Below are 19,739 nucleotides of genomic sequence, written 5' to 3' on the forward strand. Positions count from 1 at the left end.
TTTCCTAACTGATATGACAGATACATTTGTCTTATTTTTTATCACCACTAGATGGCACCACAGGATTATATTCTGCTACTTTTTAAGCCATATCAACAACCTAAGCTTCTAGTAGACTTATTTTGCTTTTATTTTAATACTTTGACATGTATTCTGTTTTGCACTCAGATATACATGTCTGCACAGAGGCAGAACAAAACACTCACTCTCACAGATCTTCACTCACATCGGAATGTGTGTTTTCAGTAGTGGAGCCCTGCTGTGATTACCGTGAAATGTTAAGTCTTGGAAGTATGATTAAAGTTCATGAAGACAGACAGGTGGATGAAATCAAAAAGATGACTTAACCTACTCCAATGAATCTGTCCAATTAAGTTGGAAAGGTAGGCTAATAAACAAAACCTGCCTGAATTTCGACCCATGGTCATGTTATATATTTTACTAATTTGAACGTGTTCCTTGTGACCACCTGCTTTTTTGAATGGCATTGTTTTTTTTCACTTACTGGAATGCTTACGCACACATTCTCATTTGGTTTCAATTACCTGCAATATTGTCTTAAATGTTATCCTTTCTCCAAAAGCAAGGTGGCGCTAGAATACAATTTATAATCCCTGGGAAGCAGCGTTTCATTCAAAGGGCCTGAAGTCTTCTCACTCAGCAGACATCAATTTCATGATTTCACGGAGCTACTTCTTGTGACGGGAATCGGTATGGTTACTTCAGCAGTCAGGCACGTCCAGCTGGAGAGAGTGTGCAACCAACAAAATCAAGCTGGGCATCTTTTTAATATTCTAATCAACTTTTTCATAACTAAGGGGGGCAAAAGAACAAGTCCCAGTCATGGTCAAAATGTCAAAACATCTAGGGAAGGAGCAGAGGCAATAATAAGAAGGTTCCTTATATGTTGCAACATTTTCTCAATGAAAGGAACACGGCATAATTATCCTACTACAACCAATACAAATATAATAATACATTATAATTACCACAATCATTTATTTTCATTCGTGTCAAATATGAATGCAAAGTGCCTGGGGTGCAGCCTGTTAAGCACAACTCGCAGTTTTAGGAAGTAGCCGGAGGCCGGTGCGATGGTGGAAGTGGTTGAAACCAAGCCTTTTAAACAGGCTGGATATTCAAAAGGGACCCCGCTCCTGCACTCCCAGACAGCTCTGCTTTAAAACGTACTCCTCCCTTATAGAGCCCCAAACAATATTTTTGATCCCCCCCTCCTCCACCTCCCTCTCTTTTGTCCAGTCCATGGTGAAGGTCTATAGCTGCAGGTATTGTGTGTGCAGTTAAAATGTGTTCGCCTTTGAAGTCAAACATGAAGGCAATTGTTTTAAATATTAACACCGCAACAAACAAAAATCTATAGATTATATGTGGAATTATGCAATTGTGAAAAAACACAAGTATAAAGAATTTATTGGAGAAAAAGGCACAAATAAAGTGTGCGTAAAAAGTGTGTCCAATATGTAATAGTGTTGGATGTAAATCCATGCAACGCTTCCCGTGTGCAAAGCAATGACAAAAAGGTGTGTGTGTGTGTGTGTGTGTGTGTGTGTGTGTGTGTGTGTGTGTGTGTGTGTGTGTGTGTGTGTGTGTGTGTGTGTGTGTGTGGGTGTGTGTGTGTGTGTGTGTGTGTGTGTGTGTGTGTGTGTGTGTGTGTGTGTGTGTGTGTGTGTGCGTGTGTAAAAGGGAGAGCTCATTCGCTCCTGGCCCGAGGGGTCTACATAAGTATGTATTAGAAAATAAACAGTGGATAAATAAATAATGACCCTCACAATAGCAGGGTAGCGTTCTTTGTAGAAGTAATGATGTTGGCAGTTAACCTTCAAGTTTTTAACTTGACACAGTTTCATTTGAGAATTCATGGTTTCTACCCAGAAGAAAAGCTAAGAAAACAAACAGATATGTTCTTAAAAACTGTTTGTCAGTTGAAGACAAACATATGAAACATACACAAATAATATTATTTTTGCTTTGCTTTCTCTTTAATTTTCAGTTTTAGCATATTCTCTAAAAACACATGTATTCATTATTATTTGAATTAGTATATATATTTTCTCCCATACATCACATCACAAGTTGTCTTGTAGAACTCTTTATGTAAAATTGCCTGTTGGGGAAAAAAGCTTAAACTGACTTTTCCACTTAATAAGTCAAATGTATATTTCTTTGTTCGTTTTAAGAAAAGTCATTTAATTGTCCATTAGCGACCACAACATTACAGTTTAGGCCTATCGGGCACCTAGTCAACTGTGATCAGGTAGTTTCTCCCTATCGTCCACACCCGAAAGACTGCGCATGCGTCACCAGGTAGCCCCGCACCGGTTTTTTTAAGGCCAGGTGAGGCGATTCCGTCCAGGTAAGAAAGTAAAAGGTTTACTCCGGGACCGGAGGCTTAATGCGATAGACACGGCACGGGATCGACAAGAAAACTACTAAAGGCAGCAGAAGACAAAGAATGTCAATTATGGGCAAAATGGGGGATTGGCAGGTGAGTCGCTCACTTTAAGACAAAGACACAGCTGTAGAAGCCCATGAAAACTGTCAAAGTGTCGACCTGTTGTATGATGAGCCTGCACAGGCACCTAAAATACTGTATACAGTGGTTACACAACACTTGTGTATTTTACAGGCGTATATATTTGTTCTGTCAGGAAGAAGTCAATATAATTTATTTAGGAAACTCTTGCGGTTAAGTGTCAACTTAACCGTTGTTTTGCTCTGAAACATGATGATGTTATGTTGGAAGGACTCCACACACGTTTAATAGGCCTATACAATCGTATGTGTTTTAATAGAAATTACAAATGTGTCTAAACAAGCATAACTTGCTTTTTTTCTTAAAAGTGGAGTATTGACGAAACGCAGCCCTTATTCAAAAATATCTCGTTGCGTCTTTGAGGTAAAATCCAATTTATTATAAATGTAGCCTACTTTTTAAAAGCTGTTCCAAATTCGTATTACATGTTTTTAAACCTAAAAAATACAAAGTATCCCATTATGGACTTTCTGTAGAGTTTCGTTAAGGTCTTCCTTGTAAACCTGGCATTGTTTTGGTGAGGTGTGCATGGAGGATTTAAACTGCTGCTACAAGAATTCTCGTTACCGATCAGCCCCACAGACGGCCAGGCCACATCTCCAGAAAGGCACCCGCATCAGCCAGTTTCATCGCTCCATTCTCATTAATAACAACTGCTCGTAAAAAAGGCACTCCACCAAAAATGGTAATCCGGGTTTTGAACGAGAGGGGCCAACGCCTTAAAGAGCGGGCGACCTGTCTGCTGACCCACGACCTGCTGAGGTGAAGGCTGGGCCGGCGTCAGGGCAGAGCCGGGCTCCCGAGCCGCTCATTCAAATGAAACAAGGCCATGTTGTTGTGTTAATTATTGACACCCCCCCCCCCCCCCCCCCCCCCCCCCGTCAACCCTGCGCCCTTACAGGTAGTCAATGGACCTGTAGAGCGGCTTGGAATGGCTCACCCTTTTAACATAACATTGTAAGAATAGCCTCTCAAGGTCTCCACTCTCAATGGGATTAAAATAACAGTTTGGGAGTTAGCAAATCAAGGCTGGCAACAAAGTGTGTGACAGTGGTGTATTTGCATAGGCATGCTGTTTTCACATCGAGTATTAGAAAAGTCATCAAGGGACAAAAAAAAGTTATTTCATAGCATTTTTCCTTTTAATCAAGTCAATTTAACTACATCGCTGCTAAAATAGCATTTATGTAGTCCTTCCCTTTTTTTTTTTAAATACTGTAAAATGTACCAAAAACCGTCCCAGGTGCAGGTTCCCATGCATGGCTATATTCCCCCCTATCCCCCTAACAAACACCTCGCTGAACAGTAGAAATGTTAAGCATGTGTAGCGTCTTGCTGCTTTAGTTTTTACCTGTGCGCTGTCCATTGGTGTTGTGTGAGCAGATGGAGGGAATCAAACGGCTGTTGATATGCTAATGAGGCCCTGTGCCAGTGTTATTACAGAACTGCTCCAGCCCTTCACTTCCACCATTAGAGGGAGACCTCAGAGCGCAAGACAGACAGCAGCCCACAGCTTCAATACAAGTAGTTTTTCTGAGCGGGGAGCACAATTCACTGAGTGAAAACAAGACTAAGGCGAAACCTATACTCAATATCCACCTCAACAATCCATGAACATGCTTTGGAAATTAACTGATAATATTAAATATGAAGATTGCGAGGTAAGGGGCTCCTCTTTCATTTATTTAATTTAATTTAACCTTTAACATTAAACTTGGATATTTTAGAGATTGTATTGTTTGGATCCAAATGTGTCATTGTTTTGACAGCTGGTATGGGAACATATTTAATTCAGCAGCAGGATGAATAGATCCATGTCTTTTATTAATTGCGTGGATTATTATGTTTATGTTTTTTTGTAGAGTACATTTAAAACTATAAGAATACAAAAAATGATGGGAAAAATAACAACAAATGTTATAATAATGAGAATAATAATTGTGCAGTATGGCAATACAATCTGTATTTATTACATTAGTTGCATGATTACAATCTCACCATGATTTAATTTTGTTCTCTTTAAATTCACATTTTAAAATATAACAGAATATTAAAAGGAACGTATTGGAAGAATAGCATACTACTTTACATTTACCATATATTTTATTAAAATATATATTTTAAAAATTAAATGACAGATGTATTTACTTTCGCAGCCTGCTTTATTCACTGCTCAAATGGCATGGACATTTACCCTTCAGTTTTAATTTCATCTGCAATTTCAGCCGTTACACTTCGCGTGTGTGCCTGCATGTGTGGAGTGCATACACCGAGTTATTGTTGTTATGGGCATTTACTAAGTTAGGCAGTAATATCAGGAACTTGTTTGGGAATGGAGAAGTCAGTCCAACGTATTTTCAGCCGCGTCCTGGAGATAGGGACGGCCGGTAGTAGGAAAACAAAAGCTGGGCACCTCCGCGTTCATGTTGGAGTGTTTATTTTTAATTTACAGGCACTTTCTTTCACTGGTGTGGATTTAAAAAAAATACAGTCCAGTCACAGACCGTTTTCTAAATATATATTGTAATGTGTGATTTAGCTGGAAAGAGAATGGAGCTGTGCGTAAAAGTTCCAAACGGCCCTGTCATAGACTTTCGGGAATTATTTGTTGTCTTTTCGGGTTAAAATGAAAAGTGAGCCGGTGTGACTCTGGCTTTGGAGGTGAGGAGGAACCGGTGGATAAATTCGGCCGAGACAGAGGAGAGAACGGAGACCCATGGAGGGCAGTTCGCGCAGAGAATGAGGTGGAAAACAAAGGGACGAAATGAGCCGATCGGAATGCCCACTATCGTCTGCTGGATATTTTTACCCAGTTCCGAGTTGTTTCCTTCCAAGGCTTCTTCTTACTGTGGTCCACCTCCCCTTCATTCCTATGTCTTTCTTTCACTTTTGCGCTTTGGCCCTGGGACCCTTTTAAAATGCCCCCCCCCCTCCTCCCTCTCTCTCTTTCTGATTCGTCTGACGAGAGTGTATGTCCCTCTTTTTGTCTCTCCCTCTCTCCACTCCCTCAACAGTCTCTCACTCCCTCTTCCTATCTCACTCCCTCTCTCTCCTCCACCTCTGATTAGATATACTGATTCATCCTTTCAATGGACGTCATTTAAGCGCAGACTCCTGCCTTGAGTTGCGTCCTCCGCTTCACGCCCGATTTCCGACCATTCTTTCCTTATTATTAAGTATTCCTGTAATATTAATAGTCATGAATGCGTTCTATTAGGAGTCCAAGAGGGAGACGAAGAAGCGGCTCTTTTGCTAATATGAGCTCAAGCCAGGGGACGGCAGCACTGTGATAGAAGCCAGGAGAGCAGGGAGAACAGAGGGTTTTCCAAGAGAAACTTTTCGACCCAAATCCGACGAATATCTGCATTTTTTTCGACTCACGTGAAGGGCAGGATCTAACCATTTGTTTTCTGATGGATTATCGTCCTGCTTCTGAGGCACATATCTGATCGCCGGGGCCATCGTGATCTTTCAGGAGAGAATAGTCTTTCCGGGGGGCTACAGTTTTTTATTTTGCTGGTTGGTTCCCTTTTGCTCGCCCCCCTAAAACACGCAAAGTGTTTTTGAACTGAATACTCTTTTCTTGAGTGGGCACCAAAAATCCGTAAACATGTTAGTGCACAGTTTTTCCGCGATGGTAAGTTTGCAGAAGCCTCTCCGTGACAGACTTTGAATTTGTTTACACACCAGATTTTGTAATAATGTAATATTTCATTTCGAGTATTTTTTTGGTGAAGCTTGCATGCTTAACATCTGTGGGACACTTTGGAGAACATTGTAAAATTGGTTATTTATTTGAGAGTATTTCCACCTCCGGAATTTCGATGTTTTTATTTGTGTTTTTACTTTTTACCGTTTAATAACATTATTAAAACGTGCGTAAAAGTAATGTATATATGAAAGTCTTATCTTTATCGGTTAATAGCAACCAGGACAAGTTATTCAGATTTAATACAGACTATTCCTGTCAGGCCATATTTGATAATGCCCCAGCAAAAGCCCGCAGAGCTCTTTTACTCTAGTAAAAACAAAGAGTGTAACTGCGATCACTTAGCTGTCTATTTCTAAAGTATTCAAACCTTAAACACACTGTTCCTTCTTCCTCCAGGACCGTCACGACGGCACCAGCAATGGGACAGCCAGGCTACCTCAGCTGGGCGGCGTGGGCCAGAGTCCCTACACGAGCGCCCCTCCGCTCTCCCACACACCGAACTCGGACTTCCAGCCCCCGTACTTCCCCCCTCCCTACCAGCCCATCTACCCGCAGTCTCAGGACCCTTACTCGCACGTCAACGACCCGTACTCCCTGAACTCGCTGCACGCCCAGCAGCAGCAGCAGCACCCGGGCTGGCCGGGCCAGAGGCAGAGCCAGGACAGCGGCCTGCTACACCAGCACCGCAGCCTGCCCCACCAGCTGTGCCGGGATTACCGCAGGGAAGTGCTGCTACCGTCCGGCCACGGAATCGACACGGGACTGTCGGACTCTATCCCTATCCATGGAATACCTCACTCTTTAGACGACGTTGGGGTGAGGCAGCATTTATATTCTTTGGGCTGTTAAAAAAAAAATCACATTTCTTATTCATTTTAGGGACTACTGTTACGAGTTGAACTAATATTACAATTCAAACAAAAATAACTAATAGTGCTATTTCAATGTTAATAGAATTATCAAAACATGTGCATTTCAAAATTCCTATTCATATATAATATATATTAACATTATTAGGGTATTAATTTAATAAATATAAGAAGGATTACAGAGGATTAAATTAGCAATTTTTTGCTACCTGAAAAAATAGCATGACATTTTTTTCCTGAGATGTTATTGTAATTCTAATAAAAATATCCTAATTATGCATCGTTACTTCCATTTATAAAAAGGTTTATCGCTTTGTAAACATTCAATATTACACATGTTGTTAGTCGTCTAATTCTCGTTTTATTTTATTTATTAATATTATCTCTTAAATCTAATTAAAATAAACAGATACAAGTAAACAGAAGAAATGTGCCATTTACGTCCTTTTTAAGTCCTCTGATTTAATTTGATTTCTCAGTTTAAAAACAGCTGAAGCTCGCCGATGTCTGCGAACAATTACATTATAAAACATAGCTTGCACTAACAGGAACATTTAGTTTAAGGTAATAGCTCACGATTACTAAAGATGCATGATAAATGAGGGCTAAAATTGTCCAAAACCCTTATTCTTATTTAGAGGATTCTTCCCAGTTTTTAATCAGAAACAAACACCAATAATCCTCTAATTAGTTCATAGGCCTTTAATAGGCTGCGCTGCCGTAATTACTATCCAATCTAGATGAGAAGTTTCCTTGTGAGTAGAGCCAATATGAGGGCGAAATTAGGTCAGGATTATGGGGCGACACAGCTTCTTTATTTAAGTCTGAGTGTGTGATCTAGTGCAACCCGCTGAAAAAACATGGACAATAATAACAGGTATGGGCCTCGAGAGCCTCCATGGTGATTGTGTCCGCTAATTGTGCCAGGCTTTGTTCGAGTTGCATTCACATGTGAGGTAAAATGTCCCTGCCTTTTGTGCTAAAATTCTCTTTTTTTTCATTTTTTGCCATAGTCTGTTGACGATCAAGGAATTCACATTTCCGACCAGACTGTAATTAAGAAAGGTAAGCAATTTTCCTCCGAGATATCATGCATGTTTCTGCGACACACACACATGCACACACACCATTCTGCTCCAGAGAACTCGATGCAATGCGGTAATGCCTGACTGATCCTAATACGCAGTAGCCTATTTTTCATTACATGCTTTCCAAGTGCATCAAACTGGCTGCACCTTTTTTTCCTCGCTGATGGAATTTACTGTCAGCGTTTCAGAGCAGCGGGGAGATGAGTAGGGCTGCTGGGCTTTGTAGGCAGTGGGTATTGATGGTCAAAGATTCAGTCCCATAGACTTCAGTGGTTGAAAAGCCAATAGCTGCAATCACACTGCATGGTCAAATTTAAAATGGAAGTTGAAGCGTAGGCCTACAGTGTGTGCAGGGTGTTACTGTGCCATTTATGGAGGGAATCTGCTTGGAAAATTCATGTTGGATTATAATATGTTTTATATTGTTAATATACAACACTTGGAGTCCCTTTTCACGGTCATGTTTAAACGCGTTTTGTCAGGTCACAGACTAGATTTGTCTTTTTTTCCCATTCTCTCTATTTTGAGTCTGTCTATCAGCGCATCAACATGATAATTGGCTTCTTATATTAGTAATCTCAAGAGTTCGTTTAACTCCTATTGTCTCTATTAGGCTCCCCTGAGCCATTAATGTCACAAGTGATCTATCCAAAGGCGCACAGTCCCCTTTGTCTCCGGTTACTGCACACCAAAACGGTGTAAAGCCCAGTAGTGCTGAGCCCCACCAACCCCCCCACCCCTGGTTTTGAAATCACACACGGGCGATTTTTGCTGGATATACGAGGAAATGTCAACATAGGTGACTTTATCAAATCTCTCGGATGGTGTGGCTGCTTTGTGCAAAGACGATCCATTGTGCGCAAAAATAGAACGTGAGCGCCCATAGCCCAGAGTTTCTCTATCTGCTGCTCAATCTCATATACATTTCGTTTTCGTAAGATAAAGAACAAATTAATGACACATTTTAATTTTGTGTGCGAGAATTATGCCTGATAGAGCTACTGACAACGCAAACACACAAATTATTATTCTTATGCTATTTCCATTGCTATTATTATAATGGATTCTATTATGTTCGTGTTGCTGAAAGTGTACACACATGTGGTGATAAACTCTAAATCCGGGGCCTAAATCCCCCCTTCTCATTTAGTTAAGGCTCTGCATTGCATGAAATTCACTGAGCACGGTCTCTCTCTCTCTCTCTCTCCCCCCCCCCCTCCTCCTCCATCCCCTCTCTTTCTTTACCCCCATTGCTAGGTCCAGTGTCTTTATCCAAGAACAACAACCTCTCCTCCATCCCCGTAAATAAGGACGGGCTCTTCGGAGGGGTGGTAAACCCCAACGAGGTATTCTGCTCGGTTCCGGGTCGCCTGTCCCTGCTCAGCTCCACATCAAAGTACAAGGTCACGGTGGCCGAGGTGCAGAGACGCCTCTCGCCACCCGAGTGCCTGAACGCCTCACTGCTGGGAGGAGTGCTGAGGAGGTGAGTTCAAAAAAGAAAAGAAAAAAAGAATCTCCACCTTCTCTCTCTTTCTGTACCTGTTTGTCTACTCCAATCCATTCTCTCTCTCCTCTGTACCATGAATAATTAAAATCGACCAACCATGACACCTAGCTCCTGCATTTAAAGCAGGAGGGGTCTGTTAAATTCCATATTAACTTCCCCTATAGTGCTCTCTCTCTCTCAAATTAATGTAGGCCTAGTCTGTTTCAACCCCAGCCCTATAGGCCCACTGAAGGCATTACACATGAAAACATTGGTCTCCAGTGAACTGTCTACTGAAGTGCTGTAGACACGCAGCCAGTAATAGCGCTGCCTATTAAGTAGGGCTTTATTTATTCATTTTGTACAGTATTTGTTTGCTGGTGAAAAGGGCTGGGCTCTTTTGGTATTATTTATAGCACGCACGAGGGATGTAATGGAGGGTAAAGCCAGCCAAATGCACCTTTTAATTAGTGAAAAAAAGCGATAGAATAAAAAAGCTAATTCAATTCCTGAACCACATTAACTGTAAATATATAGCCACCATAGGAGGTCCACATCCCAGAGATCAGAGAACATTATAAAAATACGTTTAACTTTTTGCCAAACAGTTGTCCTATACTTATACATTTACTACATTATTATATATTTTATATATTAAAATGTGCACTCTGTTCTGTCCCAGGGCCAAGTCTAAGAACGGAGGAAGATCCCTAAGGGAGAAGTTGGATAAAATCGGCTTGAATCTACCTGCGGGCAGACGCAAGGCAGCCAACGTCACCTTGCTGACGTCACTAGTCGAAGGTAAGTCGAGTGCCGTAAATCACGTTCCCACTCTTGTAGCTCCCGCGATATCAGGTGCTTGCAAAGTGGGATTTCCCCCCCCTTCTCTCTTTCTTTCTTTCTCTGTGTTGGAAATCAGCATATGCGCTCATCCGTGTAATGTGGACCGACTTTGCCTCGCAAGTAATAAAGCATGAAGGATGTGTGTGTGTCTGTGCAGTGCACTGTGTGTGAGGAGGGGAGAATGCTGCTGGTTATTCTATGGCTTTGCAGTGTTGGCCTTCGCTTTCAGGAGCACACTTGCAGGTCCACGGCTGGCCTAGTTTATACACAGGATGAATTCGTGTTGAAGTCCAGTTAATTATTGAGTGCTGCTTGTTTATTGGGCACCACTGAGCTGCTTCACCTCATGGATGAGAAGTGGATTGATTTATTACCCTGCATTATTTCAAACATTAATACAGGCCGGGTATGTCGGCGCAGGGCTGATTTTTTAATAGTGACTTAATTATTTCGTTAATAGCTTTGGTCTTTCGTGAAGATGCAAATGGAATGGCGCTGACCTATTGGGAGCTATATGTTTTGGGCCTATTAAAGAATAAATTAGTCAATTATGGCGCGCTGAAAAGATGCACTGAATAAATCCATTTTGCTTGCAGAGTTGAACCTTATTATTCAGTGCAGTGGTATTTGGTTGTGCTGTGGGCTTTTAAAGGTGAATGCCTGCGATGGTTCATTGGTCCTTGTTAATCATTATTTCAGAAGAGGGCCGAGTGTTCATTGTGCTTGGTAGAAAATGTGCTGCTGTATTGTAATGAGCCTGGAGAAATGTATGATTCTGGGTGATAAGGGGGGGTGGTGGCACGGGGAGGGTGGGAGAAGGCAGCCGGTTATTTAGTGAAGGGACAGTGCGTTTGCTGAAGTGCTGTCATTGTTTATGATCTGCTCCGTTTTATGGAAACCAGTTTACTGGACTTGAGCTTTGATGCTAATTGGCGCATGCGTTCTTCCGGAGTGGAGGCTTATGGGCAGGAAGCCCCGCAGTAAAAACTCAACTGCTTCAGGAAATTAAAACCAAAGACTAACACAAATATATAACAGGGACGGAATGAAACCTGTATATGTAAAGACAAAGCGAGATTTAGGTATAGCCCTTTACAATTGCTTCCCCATGCCTGTGTGATCTGCTGGACTCTCAATAATGTGCAGCCATTGGTAATCAATGACATGGTGTTCAGCATGACGCCCCGTCTATATTTCATATCCACTTATTGTCTTTCCTCCATATTATTCCGTTCTCACGGTATTGGGGGAGGGGGAGGGAGAGCTTGACGTGCATTGACAGCTCGCAGTTTTATTATTATTATTCCTGGGCTATTATTGTCATCATTAGTGTTGTTGTGAAGGCACAGGTGCTGTAACCCTGCTGTCTGGACACATCAGATTAATCATGTGTCGTCCAAGCAGGGAGTGTGAACTGCTCTGAATTTGATGTAACCATATTTAATAAGCAAACACATTCAACCTCGTTTTTTCTTTCCTTCTCAGGCGAAGCGGTTCATCTTGCCAGGGATTTTGGTTATACATGCGAGACCGAGTTTCCAGCCAAGGCAGTAGCTGAATATGTAAACCGTCAGCATTCAGACCCAAACGAACAAGTCCAAAGAAAAAACATGCTATTGGCCACAAAGTAAGCGCTATTATCACATTTCACTGTGTCACACCAAATGCATCCAAACACACACGAAGACAGGGATTGGATTATTAAAATACACACTTACAAATAAAAGTATGTCATCATGATACATTACGTTGTCATCATTGCTCCATGCCAATTTCAGTCCGCTAATAGCTAGCATAATATGAATTAATTAACAAGCTGTTTTGTGTTGCCACATGGCCTACTTTTAATTGTTACTGGACATCTCTGCAAATTATGGATTTCATTCAGACCTTTTTATTTACACATATAATTCATTATAATATTATACATTATTATTAAGTTAAATGCTCTGTTGTTGGTATGTTGACTGGGCCTTTTCCTATTCCATAAGCACCGTTTTGTTTGTGATTTCAGTGACACTGACACATAGCTGGTTCACATGCAGCACTATAGGTGTTTTTATTATGAGAAACAGGGGGATTCCTTAACTGGCCTGCATTTAATATTGATAACGGGCCACTAGTATCAAACAGCTGTCCACTTAGAGTGTATTAAAATACCAATACATTGAAATGAAGAGAAAACGAAAAATATTAGATTTACATTTAACGTGACTATTTTGCATAAAGATAAAGGTGTTTTTGGTTTTTTAAGGATTACATTCCGGGTTTTTTACTTCATCGTTGTGTTGGTTGCTGTTTCTACTTTTTGATAATAAGCAGCTGCACGTTTACACTGCGAAATGGTTGGTTGTTCACCGACAAGTCATTTGCACTCATGTTTTCTCTTAAAATCTTATTCTTAATAAAAGAGAGATATCCTGCCCCTGAGCTCACAGATGAGTTTCCACCTGTTTGTAGCTGCAGGACATTTTCTTTAGCCAGGGGTTAATTTCTGAAAACAAAGCAGAGTAAGATAAACAATTTCAGTGCACTAATAAATGTTCTAAAGAAAAAGTCTGCAGAAACAGGATCTGCTCACTTTAGGCTAATTTTGAGTTTACAACCCAGCACCCCTGCAGGACTGACTAATTACACATTATTTTTGATTTATTCTCATCATGGGTTTGCAGTGTTGTGGGTGTGTCATTAACTCTGCGTTTTCTCTGTTTTAGGCAAATCTGCAAAGAGTTCACAGACCTGCTGTCCCAGGACCGCTCGCCGCTTGGAAACTCGCGACCGCAGCCCATCCTCGAACCGGGAATCCAGAGCTGTTTAACCCACTTCAGTCTAATCTCACACGGGTTCGGGACCCCGGCACTGTGCGCGGCAGTCACGGCCATGCAGAACTATCTGACCGAGGCTATCAAAGCTATGGACAAAATGTACCTCAACAACAACCCCAACAGTCACTCAGACGGCACTAAAGGCGGAGACAAAGACGAGAAGCACAGAAAGTGATGTTTCCATCCTCACCGGGCCAACACCCCGGAGGCCCTTCTTCTACACCGGCCCCTCCGCCTCGCCCCGGCCCCCACCCATCCAATATAAATATTATAAATACCTTATAAATACTATTGATAAAGTTAAACGTGCCACTTCCTGATCTTGCGAGCGGTTTTACATGTTTTGTTTTGGATTCACGGGGGAAACGACGCGAGCATCTTCTTCCAACACCTGAACCATATGAAATGTTATTTTAAAAAAAGAAAAGAGAAAAAAAAGCTGCGGAGGAACAGCTCCAGGGCGAGGAAAAAGGTGTATTGCCTCAGCCAGAGGACTTTTTATGTACTCCCCTTATTTTTTATGAGCTGCAACGAATGGACTGAAATCCAGCGACCCCTCTATATCTCAATTTTACGATTGTGACAAAAACGAAGCGAAAAGAGGATGAATTCTTATCAGTATTGTGAATAATAAACTTGAAAAACAAAGAGAAATTCCACAGAGCTCCATGTCATGACTTCAGTTGTAGACTCTCACTCTCTCCAAGCGACCAACTTGAACTTTTTGAAATTTCAACACGATTCACGGTTATATAAGGGAATCAGTGTTCATGTATGTATATATTTATTTATGTGTAATTTAATGGGAATTGTAAATATGGTGCGTCTGTTGAAACTTCTTTTTTATTTATCTGGTGCCTCCTGTTTTAGTGGGTTTGAATATTCGGTTAGTTATTCTTCATGTGATTTTATGGTTCTTAGAAAAACAGAAGTTTGGGGTATTTTATTTCTCTGGGATATTTCAATTCAGCCCTCTTGTAGCATGTTGAGGCGACATTGAAGCAAGTGAACAAATTGAATAGAAATAAACTTCCATTTCTCTCTATATATATCATCCTTATTCAGTTTTTTATTTGAGACAGAGCACAGGTGACACCCTGAGGAGAACTTGTTTTATTTGTGTTTCTATTTTCGTTTTTATACAAGCTTTTATGTGTTGTGCCAATCAGAATCACCTCTTGTTCTCTCCTTGAAGCACCATAAAAGCAATAAATGGAATATTGTCTTTTTTTAAATGTTGGAAGACATTTAAAAAAAACATTTTTTGGGACCACCTGATATCTTGTCATGTCCGATAATGTCCAACATTGGAGGCGGTTTTAGCTGTATTGTATAGACATGTGCTGGCAAGTTCCCATGCCTGTCAATGTATTATAGTCCTTTGTTGCCCAGAAAAAAATAAATATTTGATACGCTTCATCTCGATTTTTATTCATATCTTTTAATTTTTTATTCACTGCACCCGGGTGTTTTTTTTCCCTTCCTGTTTTTTTATTTTGTTGGTCTTTTTTCCATTCTGAACGGCTACAGTAATTGAGTTTAAGTCTCCCCCGACGATTGCTCCTTGCAATAAGCAGCTGAACTCATTGCTTCCCTCAAGTATAATAAAAAAAATCTTACTTTAAACTCCCTAGTTCAGAGCACAGGATCTTATGCAGGCCAAATGGCTCACAACAATGGATGTATTCGCGTTTGAAGTGCAGCGCCACCCCTCCAGCTAAAACCCTCTGAGATGTATATAGGCCTGGTGTGCAATGTTTGGTTGTTATCGGCTATATTTGACTCCCCCCCTCTTTTATTCTGCCTTATTTAAAGACATGCATCACATATTTGTTATGTTGTTTGCCTCTCAGTGTAATCAATGCACAATCAGCGCGCAGTACGCTGGCGTTTTAATCTATATTTCGTGATAATCATACCACTTTCATGCGGAATCTTCATCTCTGGCTGGTATTTTGTGTTGGTCTTTTGTTTGGCTGAGTGAGCCTATAACTATCACGCAGGCTGTAATAGCAAATCTGATGCTGGCCTTGGCTTTATTTTGCGTGCAGAGCTGCAGAGAGCGTTGCATAACACTTGACTTTGATTGTATATTGATGGCGTTGCACCTAGCTCGGAATCATCTGATATGGAGCATGAATCGGTGTGGTGATATATGCATCTTCTTTTTCCCTATTTCACTGTCTGGTAACCGTGCAGTTTAAAATATTGTGAGAGCACCCCCCCTCCCTTGCTCCTCTTTCTCTTATTATCTGCATGATTTTCGGGCCCTGGTTTAATTCTGAGGCAGTTGTTTTTTTGTTGCAGGAGGGTGAATGAAGCCTAACTGTACATGTCCTTGGCATAATTGCGATGCACAGTGCTGGAGCAGGTGAAGCGAGGCATTGTCTGTCAGGCCCTGTTTTTGTTGGCTCAGTCTTCAGATTGTGTGTGGGATCCTGTCCTCAGGCACAATAGCTCACTCATAAAGGGGAGAGACTACCCGGCTGCTCCTGCTATGGTGCATGTGAGGGGGGGAATAGCATAAATAGTCACTTTAGGGGAAAACAATCGTATTAAAAACAGCATTGGTATTAGCCAAAAAGGAAGCCCCTCACGTGTGTCATTAATGCTAATGTTATTTAAGAAATGCATCAGGGGTTGGGTGAATGAAAACAGGTTTTGGAGGGTGAAACGAACGCATTAGAAATAGTGGTATCTGTGACAATGGTGGATGTTTGTGCCTATTATTAGTGTGAGATGAGGAGTATGGCAGGGCCTGTAATTGTGTCTTTTTGTGTAATGGAATTGGTGTTAAAGAAACTCCAAATCCTATTGTGAGGCGTTTGTTTACACTGATACTAGCCCCATAATTTGCATACCTTTTTTAATACGAAATTGTAATTATACCCAAATTCGATCTTAAACAGGTCGAGCTAGTTCCTCAGTGGAAGTCATTTTAAAAAAACACAACAAGGAAGTGTGACATTTGAAGAGCCAGTCAGCAATACCCAGATGAATTTGGCTAATTCAATCCATGCTGCTTGTCTCAAGTAAAGCAATTACAGCTGATTCCCGGTTAGTAATTAATAAGTGTGAGGCCTGTTGTTATCAAATATGTTGGAGGATTTGCGAAATAAAATATTAGAGGGGTTAGAGTGACGCATTGTGTGTGATTAAGCGTTTTCTGCAGGCAGATGATGCGTAAAGATGAAGTGTGGATAGTTTTTTAAAATTAATTTCATACACTAACTTGCAGTACTTTTTTTGTATGATTCAGATATTTCCCTATTGAATGCTTGTGTGCTAACAAATTGAAAACAAATGCAACTCCGTTAATTGACCACTGCCTGTCGCGCATTTTACGCAACTTTTCATCTTCAACCAGCTGCTCTCATCAGCCCTGTACACATGTGTCCCATCCACTTTAAACGCCAGCAGCCATGTATGTGGTCAGAAAGTATTTAGTTGACGCTGTTGAGGTCACTGCCTGGTGAAAGGAGTGTCTGCATGGCCTAATTACCCCGCAGCACCATGGCTACAACAATCTGCACTGTAACGCTCGCAGGCAATGCTTTGGAGCTGCCTGCCTGCATGGGGAGATATAGGACAGCAGCACACAAGGAATAGATTTTTTTTTCCTTCCCCTGCACTGCCACAAATGTTATATTGGGGTGATTGGAGTTTGATTTAAGCCCTCTCCTCCTGACATTTAAACAGATGGATCTGCTGGAGATTGAAGTGATTGTTTAAAGATGATCAGTCATAGCGAATTACTTTGGGGGAAAAATACTTTCCAAAAGATCATTGTAAGTGTGCCTTATTGATGGAAAATAGATGTGTTGAAGGAATACACATGTTGATGCTCAATAAATAATAAGGGACAGATATATACTCGATCTACACACTTTTTGCAAACACAGAGCAGGCCCTATATAGTCAGATGTGTCACCATTACGCATTTCAAACGGCCGGCTCTCGCTTTAAATGGCTCGGACACGACGCAGGGTTCCTTTAAATGACATTTGATACGGTTATTGGTGCAATCGAATTAGGCCGTGTGACTCTAAAGTTTGCAATGAAGCGCAAAATGGCTAATTGTCCTCAACTCTGACATCAGCCGTCATTGGCGCTGACCCCCCTTGTGGCTCCCCTTGCCCACTGAGAGCAGGGCTCAGAAGCCAAGAGAGGTCAATGACTCAAGCAAATCATCAAATCACCGCTGATTACTCGAGACATTAGGTAATCGATTAGAAAACATTAAGTGACTTTGAATAAACAAGGGCCTGCTGATAGGAGGAGCTCAATAACTGCAGAGCAATATGGCTCGTTCACAAAAAATGAGAGGTGTTTGATTAATTGCACGTGCACTTCCATGCACAAATACATGTTCGTTTTTTTTGGTGGTTTCTGTGTCACTTAAACCAAGTGGCTTTGGAAATATAATTTTGTTTGCACTTACAGGTCTCATTATCAAACACTGAGGTCTGTCAATTTCATGGGCTTGTGTATCCCTAAATATATGAAAAAAGAGGGGATTACAATTGTGTTAATGTTTCCCTGCTCGGTTAATGCAGTTTATATTCTAGTTTCTGTCATTCTCTCCCTCTTTCTGTCTCTCCCTGCATCCTCTGCAGTCAGCCAGGGGGGGAGTGTCGCCCCGGGCCAAACATATGCTTCTTTCCATTGCACTAATCCAAATGCAGCGTGGAGGAATAATTGCTCGAGTGGCCGTGGCTTCGCAGGGGCTTTGTCCCTCACTGGCTCCCGTCAGCCAGGCACACGCCATTTCAATCAAGCCTCTATATCTCTCTCTCTCTCTCTCTTTCTCTCTCTCTGTGTATCAAACCTCGGACCTTTTATCAAACCAGACCCTCACGCTCCATAAGCACACAGCCACATCCTCTAAAAGGCGTTTTTTGTATTTCCCCCTCATGTTGTTGTTGCTGTCAGGTCATCACATTTGGAGCCCCATCTTCATTAATATTGACAGTGCAGCACGTTGGCAGGCTTTATTGGCAAAACGGTCGCATGAGCAATGAATACAAATTAAAAAAAGACTTTTTGGGTAATATTTCCTCAGCGCCTAGGAGTATTTTTAAATATATTTCACAGATTCCAGGCACCAGGAAATATTCGGTCAAGTAGGGGAAATCCACTTGGTCATTCAAGCAGAAATCTGACAGAGTTGATTATGGCTTGTTTGGATTTAATGTGTTGTTAAAAACAGACCTAAAATGATTGACAAATGACGTGATCTGCACAGTTTCACAGATGTTGTCCTTGGGGCACTTTCGTGAAAATAAAATAAAATGCTGAGGGCCAAATATTTACTGTATCAGTAGTAACCAAACATAAATAATAATAATAATAATAATAATAATACAATATTAATTTATTTAAAATAAATTGCAAATGTTGTAGGTTTATTAGGCCAACATTTGGACAGACAGTATCCCACTGTTCCAAATGTTGCCATTACAATTATGATAAAAGATAATTCGATTCGGAAACAGAACTGTCTGTTTACCTGTGATGAATTTCCAAACATACACAAGTTTTACATCGGCCTGTGTTCTGATCACACACACTCTCACACACACTTTAACAGCCCGTGTAATCCTTTGCCTTATTTTCTTGTGAATCAACGATGGAAAAATCACTCTATAGTAAAATGTAGCATTTGCTAGGAAATCAAATATTTCCACGGATAAGAAATGATATAAGACAGAGCGAGAGATGGGGGGGGGGGGGGGGGGGGGGGGGGGGGGGGCAGGGGGGAGCAGCGTGGATGTCTGACTGAATTAATAGACATGATAATTTCACACTATTTCATAGTGAGCTATCTGTTCCATCACAGCAAAATAAAAGGGTCACTGCGCAGCTGTGGCAAACCCCAAGCGTTATTATGAAGTTTGATGACAGACCCCCACCCTCTCTTTCTTTTTTCCCCCTCTCCCTCTCTTTTTCTTCTCTCTGGTACTTCGCTTCAGGCCAGCAATAGCTCGGGGCCACGCCGGTGCCTCCCCATGATAAAGGACTTATACTCTGTCTGCGCAAAGAAAGCCGCAGCAGCTCCTCTCTCTCTGAACCTAATCAACTCACTGGCTGGGCCCTTAACGATTGGTATACACCCCCCCCCCCCCATGTCTATTTTCCTCCATCCCTCTCTCCCCCCTTTCTCTTTTTCTCTCTCTGTGAGTTGCTGCACGTTTTGTTGGACATTTCTATATTTATTTTAGAAATGGTCACAATAATAGTATTAATAACAATTACAATAATAATAATAAGATTTATGATTATTCTTATTTTAAATCATCTTCATATAAATACACAATAAAACAGTGTAAATAAATAAATACTGGTCGAAAGGAGTTGAATAT

The 19,739-nt window shown here is 41.2% G+C and overlaps 1 protein-coding gene across 4 annotated transcripts; it reads left to right on the plus strand.

Annotated features, from left to right (window-relative positions):
- The first annotated feature begins 2,325 nt into the window (after window positions 1-2,325).
- On the plus strand, window positions 2,326-14,796 carry tfap2a (transcription factor AP-2 alpha). 4 transcript variants are annotated; one of them, XM_034212041.1, is made up of 7 exons: window positions 2,326-2,506; window positions 6,663-7,082; window positions 8,149-8,200; window positions 9,481-9,706; window positions 10,392-10,510; window positions 12,038-12,179; window positions 13,267-14,796. In XM_034212041.1, the coding sequence occupies exons 1-7, from the start codon at window positions 2,474-2,476 to the stop codon at window positions 13,550-13,552; spliced, it is 1,278 nt and encodes a 425-aa protein (XP_034067932.1). In that variant the 5' UTR covers window positions 2,326-2,473; the 3' UTR covers window positions 13,553-14,796. The 4 variants fall into 4 exon arrangements, with proteins under 4 accessions (XP_034067932.1, XP_034067930.1, XP_034067931.1 ...); XM_034212039.1 differs by lacking the exon at window positions 2,326-2,506 and adding an exon at window positions 4,016-4,215; XM_034212040.1 differs by lacking the exon at window positions 2,326-2,506 and adding an exon at window positions 4,020-4,215 and having other exon boundaries at window positions 9,487-9,706.
- The last annotated feature ends 4,943 nt before the right edge of the window (window positions 14,797-19,739 follow it).

This window comes from Gymnodraco acuticeps, unplaced genomic scaffold, assembly GCF_902827175.1.
Source record: "Gymnodraco acuticeps unplaced genomic scaffold, fGymAcu1.1, whole genome shotgun sequence".
Classification (NCBI taxonomy): domain Eukaryota; kingdom Metazoa; phylum Chordata; class Actinopteri; order Perciformes; family Bathydraconidae; genus Gymnodraco; species Gymnodraco acuticeps.